Source organism: Hipposideros armiger, unplaced genomic scaffold, assembly GCF_001890085.2.
Source record: "Hipposideros armiger isolate ML-2016 unplaced genomic scaffold, ASM189008v1 scaffold_146, whole genome shotgun sequence".
NCBI classification, from domain to species: Eukaryota; Metazoa; Chordata; class Mammalia; order Chiroptera; family Hipposideridae; genus Hipposideros; species Hipposideros armiger.
In genome coordinates this window covers 942,748-952,949 of record NW_017731496.1, presented here as the reverse complement: position 1 = coordinate 952,949, position 10,202 = coordinate 942,748, and the positions used below count along the sequence as shown (strand labels likewise).

General features: G+C 39.2%; 1 protein-coding gene across 1 annotated transcript in view; it reads left to right on the top strand.

The window, feature by feature from the left end:
* CPLANE1 (ciliogenesis and planar polarity effector complex subunit 1) overlaps positions 1–10,202 on the top strand; it is a 118,397-nt gene that overhangs the window by 71,598 nt on the left and 36,597 nt on the right. Inside the window, exons 23-29 of the mRNA XM_019650733.1 lie at positions 1,039–1,048; positions 2,195–2,485; positions 3,289–4,059; positions 5,242–5,405; positions 6,582–6,714; positions 7,579–7,633; positions 9,878–9,982. Coding sequence (XP_019506278.1) covers positions 1,039–1,048; positions 2,195–2,485; positions 3,289–4,059; positions 5,242–5,405; positions 6,582–6,714; positions 7,579–7,633; positions 9,878–9,982 — 1,529 coding nt within the window. The remainder of the gene's footprint in view (positions 1–1,038; positions 1,049–2,194; positions 2,486–3,288; positions 4,060–5,241; positions 5,406–6,581; positions 6,715–7,578; positions 7,634–9,877; positions 9,983–10,202) is intronic.

The following is a 10,202-nucleotide window of genomic DNA, read 5'->3' as shown; positions in this document are numbered from 1 at the left end:
AGTAAACCTACACATGATATATATGTTAAGTTTTAAAAATAGGAACAGACTTGCAGAAACGGACAAGTTAAAATTAAATGTCAGGGTTTCTCTGCCTTGGGCACTTTATTCAGGAGTTTAGAACTCTAAGGCCCAGACACTAGGCTGAGCTACCCACTTCTCACAGCACCTTCTTTCTGCTGAGCTCTTTGAGCGGCACACAAAAGTGAGGCGGGGGATAATCAAATGGGACCACCGGACTCCTGCTCAAAGGTAACCAAAGTTTCTTTTCTAACACATCCTGTCATATTCCTTATCCTCAAACCAAAGTTTGGCTTGGTTTAAAATTGTCAGCTGATTTTAAAGTACTGTTCACTTCAAATTCCATGGTCTTGATCTCATCTGATTATCCTTTTCTCTGTCCACCAACAATTTTAAATTATTTTCTTTGTTTTATTCCTTAAACGTTAATTTTCCTCCAATCTAATTCTCTACTCATGTGTTGTTCTACATTCACTTCCACGTCCTTTTGTGTGATGTAACATACCATTTTATATTGGCGATTCTTGATTTCTTTGAACTTATGGACCCTGATGAGAATACTTTTTCAGCATGTCCTACTGTCCCCATGAAACTTACTGAAAATGGCTTTATTTTTATTCTCTCCAGTCCCTTCTTTTCCATTTAATAACACTACCTATTTTAACAGCTTAAAATTTTAGAAGCATTTTGTTTTTGGGCTTGCCTAGGGACTTTGCTGGTTACTGCCCTGTATATTTAACAAATTCTCCAAGTAATTCTGATGCCCACAAAAGATTAAGAATCACTGTCTTAGAGAATCACCTTTGCCTTCTTTCACTACCCATATCCAGCGTTTTACTATGTCCTCTTAGTTCTTTTGCCCACACTGTCAGGACAGCCACTTGCTATTTCTATAGCTTTAGCCAATCTTAAATAGATTCTTAGAACTTCAAACTTCTATTATCTTATATATCCATTTTCTAGGACAGCCTTCTTCAGATATTGTTTTAACGCTGTGTTTTCCTGTTTAAATTTCAGGTATAAATTTGTATACTATATGATATCAATCTTGTTTTAAAAATACAAATGTGAAAGGAAATAACAAAAAAGATGTCAGTACCAGCTAACTTTGGGGATAATATTAGGAATGATTTTATTTTCCTTTTCTGTAGTTTTTTTTTTGTAATAAGCATGTATTTTTCTTTTATATTTGAAGGGTACAAACATTTTTTTTAACCTGCAGTGTTTCCCTATTGGTTTGTTTCACCAAGTGCAAATTCTTCTGTTGGGCTTGAAAGACCCCACAACCAGCTTTTACCGTCCCTGTTTTCCCACCGTAGTTTCACAAGTCCATTGGTTCTCACAGTCTGGTCCCTGGACCAGTAACTTCAGTGTCATTTAGATGTTAGAAATGCAAACTCTCAGGCCTCCACCCCAGACCTACTGAAATCAACTCGTGGGATGGGACTCAGCAAAGAGTTCTTCAAGTCCTGCAGGCAATTGTGATGCATGCTGAAGAACTACTGCACTACGTGTCTTCTCGTAGAGCTGCTGTAAATTTCCGGTTCCGCCTAAGCCAGTGTGTATGCTAGTGGTTCCCAACCTTTTCTGCCCATTGACATCACCTGGTCATCTTAAAAAATACTAACCCTGACCCCATCCCCAGACATTCTGATTTTATTGATATGGGGTGTGACACGGCCATCGAGGTTTTTAAAATGCTGCTCAGTTGATTTTAATGTGTCCACCGCTGGTGTGTGTGTGTCTTTCACCCAGTCAGCCCCTTCCATGGGAGTTCCTGTTTGCTAATCTCTGCTGTTTTCTTTCTTGAAAACCTGTTTACAACATACCCATTATAGGAATAATTTAATTACCCATGCCCTCCCCCCCACACACACCAGATCACTCCTTTATGATCCCTGGGATGTTTATATAAATTGCTTGACAGATAGTCCCAAGTCTCATTCATGAGTTCGTATTCCCAGTCGACTAACGCCTTGAACACAGGAAGCTATTCTTTTTTTTTTTTTTTAAAGAAATCTCTCCCATCTATGCTTCCTGCTCAGCATTCATGGGTCTCACAGAATACTAAGAAAAGGTATGACTGTTGTGAAGTACTGAGATGATTGTTGTGGATTCTTTATATAATTTTTTCATTGTATTTTAAGATGTTTCTTTAATTTTTATTTTGTAGCTACAACAGATCAACTTCATAAGCCTAATGCAAATCGTAGGATCATCCTTTGCTAACCTCCCAGATACACATCAACTTCTACAGCAACCTCAGCCTGGGCGTTTGGTGGGAAGCCAAGTATCAAACCCTGCAGGAGGGAGCAGTGATGCTGAAGCTACCAGCAGAAATGTGAAGGAGAGATTTTTCATTAAACCGCAGTCCATGGGCGAGCACGCCGGAGAGCCTGGCAAGAACAGCTCACACTGCCATAAAGGTGTGCAGTCTGATCAAACTAGTCATGGAAATTTACAGGTAATGCATTTAAAAATGCCATTAAAGTTGTCCTAGTAGTTCTATTGTTGGTTTTTGTTATTTGAGTAAATAACATTTTTGGCAGTTATTACATTCACCCCCTCCAAAACATATTGAACATCATTTACAAACTAAGGAGTTTGTAATACATTCTAAACTTATATAATAGCTTTTTTTTTTTTTTTTTTTAGCTGAGCCATCCTGCTACCTGTTGGCAGCTCAGCGGCTACTCAGCTCGGGCTGGACTCGAACTGCTGTTGCTCAGAGCTCAAACTCTTGAGCGAGCTCTTAACCAACTGAGCCACTCGGCCGGCCCAGCTTTTTTTTTTTTTTTTGTAAGATTTTTATTAGGGAATTGGGGGGATGGGAACAGCGCTGGGGAACTGGGGGAAGGGGAACAGACCAGTTGCTGTCGTTTTTTTTTTGTTCTTCAGTCTAGTTGTGGAGGACATTGCTTCACTGGCCCAAGCTGGCACCATCATTGCGCTCTTCCCAGGCGAGGCAGATCAGTCGCCGGCTTCTGGACGGCCGCTCACTGCGGCTGCTGGCCGCTCACGCTGGCTGCTGGCTACACACGGTAGCCCATGGCAACCCACTGCAGCAGGGGCTGCAGCCTATGCCGTCGCCGGCGACTCACGGTAACCCAGCTCCAGGTTGAGCTGTTGTTCAGCATCTTAGCTGTAGAGGGCAGTGTCACTGGCCCTCATATGTGGGATCCGAACCAGGGCCCTCTGGCGTCCCAAGCCAGCTCTTAACCATTGTGCCACTTGGCCAGCCCCATAATAGCTTTTTTTCTCTTCCAGAATGTTCCCCATGGGAGTATTCCTTGTCAATTAGAGAACCAGCCCCAGACTAGAGGATTGCCTCCAGCATCGGAAAGCTTACCGACCATTTCATTGTCCTCAGCCCCTGCTGCAAATACTCACCTCTACCTTTTGTCCACATCTTCTGCCATTCCCAAGACGCCTAGGCTTATCCCCCCAGCTGCAAAAACGTTCAGACCTGGTGATGGTTTTCCTTTGCTTCAGTTTCAGCCTAAGCCTGAGTCTAAGCCCCTTTCCTTCCATAAAGAAAGAGTTCCGCAAGTTCCCTCCAGGCCGCAGCCACAGCCAAGAGAGGCATGGGGATCATCCGATTCCTTCGAACCCCCTTTGCCACAGAGAGGAATGCACATGACTTCGATGTCCCATTTGAATTTGAGCCAGTATAATACTGATGCCGTGAAAAAGGCAGTGGAACAGAAGAAATGGGAAGAAACTGTAATTACAGAAATCCCTAAGCATGTGAACTTGGATCAGTATGTGGGACAAGAAAACTTGATACCTCAACAGGACTCTTCAATATTTATAAAACCAGAAAAACTATTCGATGATAAGCCAGGGCCCCTTGAGAGATCTCCTCAGAACTCCTTTGGACTTCCATTATTGCACCTGCAACTTAAACCTCCGTATATGTTTTCTTCCATCTCAAAAGCATCAGTTACAGTTCCCTCAATACCTGTCAGAACTGTAGCAGAAGAAAGAAAATACCCAAGACTATCATTACTTCATTCATGTCTATCTCAGGAAACTATGGTAATGATGTTTGCAGAGTGATACAAAAGCACAGTTCTGCGTTTTTCATACTACAAATACTATACATTCAATGAAAAGCTCTTACACATTTCTTTTGTAAAAATAATGCTTCTGTATTGAAAATAACATAAAACTAGGTTTAAAATAATAATTGGGTATTTTAAAGGCTTTAGGTCTTTCTTGTACATTAATACCAGAATTTGCTGAATTCTTTTACACATTTTTTTCTCAGAAAAAAGTAGTAAAATAAAATGACCAGTATTCTTATTCGTGTGTGTTTAGAGAGAAAGAAAGAGAACATTGTTTGAGGTATCTAAAAATTGTGATAGGATTGCCTTCAAATCTGTTATAGGTTAAAATTGTTAACAGACTCAGGTCTATAAGTAGTTGTACATATTTGAAAAACAGTATCTTTTTAAAGTATATACTTAAAGTACAAAGATTGAATTTTAATAAGCACACCAAATCTTTTTAAAAGTTGCAACCTTTGATTTATAAAATTCAAATTGTTTAGACTCTGTTTTTTTAAGTCAGTGGTACCATCTTAGGAATGTAATTGAGTAATTAATTCTCTGGTGCACTTTTAAGATTTAAAGATGATATTGGGGGAAAAAAATGGTCATTTCCTTAGAAGTACTTACCATGCCTCTTCTGAACACATTATGAACAGAAAAGAAAGATTAAAGGAGTGGAAAAGGATTAAAGGAGTGGAAAAGTAGACATTTTAAGAAGGATTTAAAGAAATATTTTTATTAGAATAGTATCACGAACCCCAAAGTTACCATCATGCAGCATCAGTGGTTATCAACATACTACTAATCTGTTCCATCCATAATCTCCACCCTTCTACACCCTCCCTGTTCCAAAGAATTTTAAATGCAAGACATTAGATAATTTCATTTATAAGAAGGAAGATTTTTAGCATGGAAAAGAAATTAAGAAGATGAGGACTTATAGCTTAATTTCTGAATAGGATAACCCAGTTGAAATTTTCAGCACTCCAAAATCATTTATTTAAGATCTGGATACTCATTTTACCAGACCATCTGTAATTTATCTTTGACATGTTCTATCTATAGCACATTTTAGCTTAATTTAAACAAGTGTTTTTTCCAATTTTTTTAATATATTGCATAATTGAGGTTTGTCATTTCAAACTAATGTTCTGTTTCTTGCTTATAGTACAAAAACCCTCAGCTTATTCCACTTGAAAACCTCATTGCATTCAAACAAAGCCAACAGAAACTAACACATTTATTTGAACAAGGCGACCCTGGACACCTTCAGCTTCTTAAGGTCAAAATAGAACCATCTGAAGTGAGACAAGGAAAGGACAGTAAAAAAAGGCAAGTTTTAAGTGGAATTTTATTTGAGAATATCACATACCTGGAAGTTTTAGTTATAATAATGTCGTTATAAAGATGGAAATCATCTGGTCAAACCTCCTACCCTATATCCAATTGCATAGTCAATTTCCTTGTCAAGTGTCATGCATTTGAACACATCTTGTGATGAGGGAAATTTTTATATTATGAGACACAAATACTATTATTTTTTCCATTTCATAAAGAAATTCTTGGGAACATTTGAGAGCTTGCTTCCCAGCATGTCATCAGCTTGGCTCAAATAAACTCAAACTCTCATTAAAAAAATAAAAAAGAAAGTCTTTCCTGGCATTCATAGGCTGGAGTATTCTTTTACAGTTTTCTGTAATGGGGTGAGCAGTCATCTTTTGCAGCAAAAATATTTGGTATCTCATACAGTGTTCCATGTACTCTCCAATACACTGAACTAATGTTTATTGTAACTCGTCTTAGCAGATCCTCCAAACTCTTATACAGAAAGCAGGAGGGTAAGTGATGTGAATTGTTTCAGGGCACTAAGAAATGTGCATGTGAAAAGGAAGGCCATGACTTCTGATGATGAGCATTTATAGTGTTTTACTCATAATGGATGTTCAGTACATGTGTTCACTAGCATAATATTACTGAGTCTAAAAAATACTCTTAAGAATTTTACATTTATCAAACCCTAAATTCTACCAGAACTCTCTTCCCAGAAATGATTCCTTCCCTCCATCTTTAACAGGTATTCCTCTTCAAAGTAAGTTTCCCCCTTAACTTTTTGGGGCCTCTTTACTCCTTGCTGGGAATTTGCTGAGGTGAATAAGGGTTCGTAGCTTCTTCAAATAGGTGAACGGAGGTATTTGAGAGGGCTCATGGGGCCAACTCAGAATCTGCAGAAAAGAGAGTTTGAAAATTACCTGAAAGGTATTATATGACTCTGACCAGAGATTCTAGTGACTTACACAGAAAAGTCAGTTCAATAGCAGAGGATGTAGAAATAACTTTCACGTGACTTTTGCTTGTATTCTAGCAGAATAGCTTGCTAGTTTAATTAAATGCCATTGAAAACAATTTATTGACATAATTTTCATAACTGTCTCCCTATATAGCATGATACAAATAAAAATACTTTTACCAAAATAGTAAAACTATATTTTACACTGTTGTCTTTAACAGGCAAAGACGACGAGCTGAGAAAGAGTTGCAAGAAAAAAGATCAGAGAAACTGAGGAGAAAACCAAGTGTGACTTTCCAACCAGAGGATTCCATCATTAATGATAATGATTCAGAAACAGTTATGAAACCCCAGGTATGTAAAAACTATTAGACATGCTTCTCTGGGCTGCATGTACACTTGAGTTCAGAATGGCCTGTGGTTTATCTGGTCATCTGATTGTGACTAGGATAATCTTTACGTCATTATGTACATAAATCCATGCTGTGTCCCTCCATGAACAGCAGACGTACAGTTGTGAATGTGGAAAGCAACTTGATGGTAAATCAAAATCTGTAGTTTAGAGCATCTGCCTATGTGACTTTTTTTATTTAAAATCACTCTTTGCTTTTTTCTATGACATCTTAATGCACATTATGTGTTGTTGAGTTTCTCCAATTACAGTTTCACCCATCTCTTGTAGGTACCTCTAAGATTTCCCAAATATAGATTTATTATGTAACCTATATTTTAAATCAGATCTTTTCAAACATTCCTTCTAAATTTGGTGACTCTATTTACCTATTTTTGCAACAACAGATTAAGTAAACAGAAACAGTTTGGTTTACATGGATTTTTAAAAGGCATACATTTTCATTAAGTCCTCAAAAGCATGTGTGGAGTCACTTAGTAAAAATGTTGATCCATGAATAATTTTGATAGGATGGGGATACCATCACAGTGTTAAAGCTACTGTGCAGGAGAGATTTGCAATCGTAATTTAGTAATTGCATTCAGTTGATAGTGCTCTTTTTTTATTGTTTGACTTATGAATTTCGTGAACTCCTTTGTAATTACTTTGATAGAGTAAATAATTTGATAGAGTAAATATTTCTAGAATTATAGGATTTGAATCTGCACCTAAGATGTAACAATTCTTGTAGATACTATATATATATTTTTCAAAATAATAAATGTCCTTGAGTTAATCATAGATTGATCATTTGGGGATTCATTTAGGAGCAACAAGAACATCATGATTCCAAGCCTTTGGATGACTTTGAAATTCCTTTTGGTATGTATATGCATGATTAATGTAATGTCTAAGTTCAGAGTTACAGTCAGCCTTCTAGATAGCTAGAAATATGTATATAAAAATGACATTAAATTCTTCTCACATTATCTTTGATAAGATGGTGTGTGTGTGTGTGTGTGTGTGTGTGTGTGTGTGTGTGTTGTGTGTGTTTGTGTTTGCGCACATGTGCGCATGCAGGTGCATTGACGTGTTATCCAATAGAGCACTGCTTGCTTGACAAATTATGGCCCACAGACCATGACAATTTTTTTTTTTTTTAAGATTTTATTGGGGAATTGGGGGAAGGGGAACAGACAAGTTGCTGTCCTTTTGTTCTCCAGTCTAGTTGTGGAGGATGTCGCTTCACTGGCCCAATTTGGCACCATCATGCACTCTTCCCGGGCGAGGCAGATCAGTCGCCGGCTTCTGGACGGCCGCTCACAGTGGCTGCTTGGCTGCTTACGCTTGCTGCTGGCTACATATGGTAGCCCATGGCAACCCACTGCAGCAGGGGCTGCAGCCTACGCCGGCGACTCACAGCAGGCCAGCTCCAGGTTGAGCTGTTGTTCAGCATCTTAGTTGTAGAGGGTAGTGTCACTGGCCCTCATATGTGGGATCCGAACCGGGGCCGTCTGGCGTCCCAAGCCAGCTCTTAACCAACATGCCACTCGGCTGGCCCCATGCTGATTTTTTTTTTTTAAAGATTTTTTATTGGGGAATTGGGGGAAGGGGAACAGACAAGTTGCTGTTGTTTTTGTTCTTCAGTCGTGGAGGACGTTGCTTCACTGACCCAAGTTGGCACCATCATTGCGCTCTTCCCAGGTGAGGCACATCAGTCGCTGGCTTCTGGACGGCCGCTCACTGCGGCTGCTGGCCACACCGTCGCTGGCGACTCACAGCAGCCCAGCTCCAGGTTGAGCTGTTGTTCAGCATCTTAGCAGTGTCACTGGCCCTCAGATGTGGGATCCGAACCGGGGCCCTCTGGCATCCCAAGCCAGTTCTTAACCATCGCGCTACTCGGCCGGCCCCCGATTTTTTTTAAATCAAATTTTATTGCAACAGAGCCATGCCCAATTAATTTACACATTGTCTATGACAGCTTTCGCGCTGCAGCGGGTTCAGTTCTTGTAAAAAGGGACACATGGTTCACAAAGCCTAAAATATTTACTACCTGGCCCCTCACAGAAAAAGCTTGCTGACTCCTACAGTAGAGCAATGCAGTTAATTAGAACCTCAAATAAGATATTGATTTATAAGGCTTAAGAGGAAATTATGAAAGAACGTGCTTAGGGTCAAACTCATCATAGAAAATACATGCACATTAAAATAAAGGAATTAGTTTTTTCAACTGGTCAATTTATTTTTGCCACTGAATGTATGTATTCCCCAAGACTTTTTCCTCAGTAATTTTCATACACCTACAAACAAACACTCTTGTGCTTATTAAGGCCATTCACTCTCATGACTTCAGCTCTTAAATTATTTGATGACACTCAAATATACATCTACCGTCTCTCATCTTTTCTACCTTCACCTTCAATTCAACATGTCCAAGTTTTGAATTGGACTTTGATTCTACTTCCTGCTGAACTTTTCTACTTGGGTAGAAGTTACCTCAAGTACAGCATGTACAGTCTGCATTCATTATCCCTTCCTCGCCAACTGGTTGTTGTTCTTTGTTCCCTGTTTTTGTTTGTGTCGCTACCAACTTAACCCCAAGACATAGGTTATTCTGAATTCTTCCTCCCCACTTCCCCTCTCATCCAGTTAATAATCAGTTCCTTCCTATATTTCCTCCTTTGTAATTTTTCAATTTATCCCCTCTCCTCCATTCCTCACCATTACTAGGTACTTATTTGAACTGATGCAGCAACCTCATTTATCTGATCGCCTTGCTTCAGTTTCGTCCACTCAAATCTATTTCCCACACACTGGCTGAGGTGGTTTTCTAGAATATTAATCTGACCATATCACTTTCCTTCTTAATAATTCCTGGACTGTCATCAGCCAGAAGAATATCTGGGTGTCTAGGTTGGGCATGGAGTCCTCCACAGTTTTGGTTTCGATTCCACTGAGCTGCCTTTGAGCAGCTCAACTTAGATACCGCCTCATTCAGAAAGTCCATTTTGATAACACCTTGACACCCCACACCTCACCTCCCTTGAGTTAGGTACTGTGCTTGGGCTCCTGGTCATATATGGGCTTCTCAATGATTGCTTCCAATGTTTTGTTTTTATATTTAAGAAATGCTACAAGATGATGTTCATACTTCGGCTGGATTGCATTTCATGGCCTCTGTAAGAAGGAAAGCTATAGAATGTCAGGATGCAAGTACAAATACAGACCCAGGTAAAATGCTATTTTACTTTAGCTTTAAAAATTCATATATTTTACGATGTTTACTATATCTAGACTTTTTCTTCAAAACTGATTTACAGAGAATTTTTTTTATAAGATTTTATTGGGGAATTGGGGGGATGGGAACAGTGCTGGGAAATTGGGGGAAGGGGAACAGACAAGTTGCTGTAGTTTTGTTCTTCAGTCTAGTTGTGGAGGATGTTGCTTCACT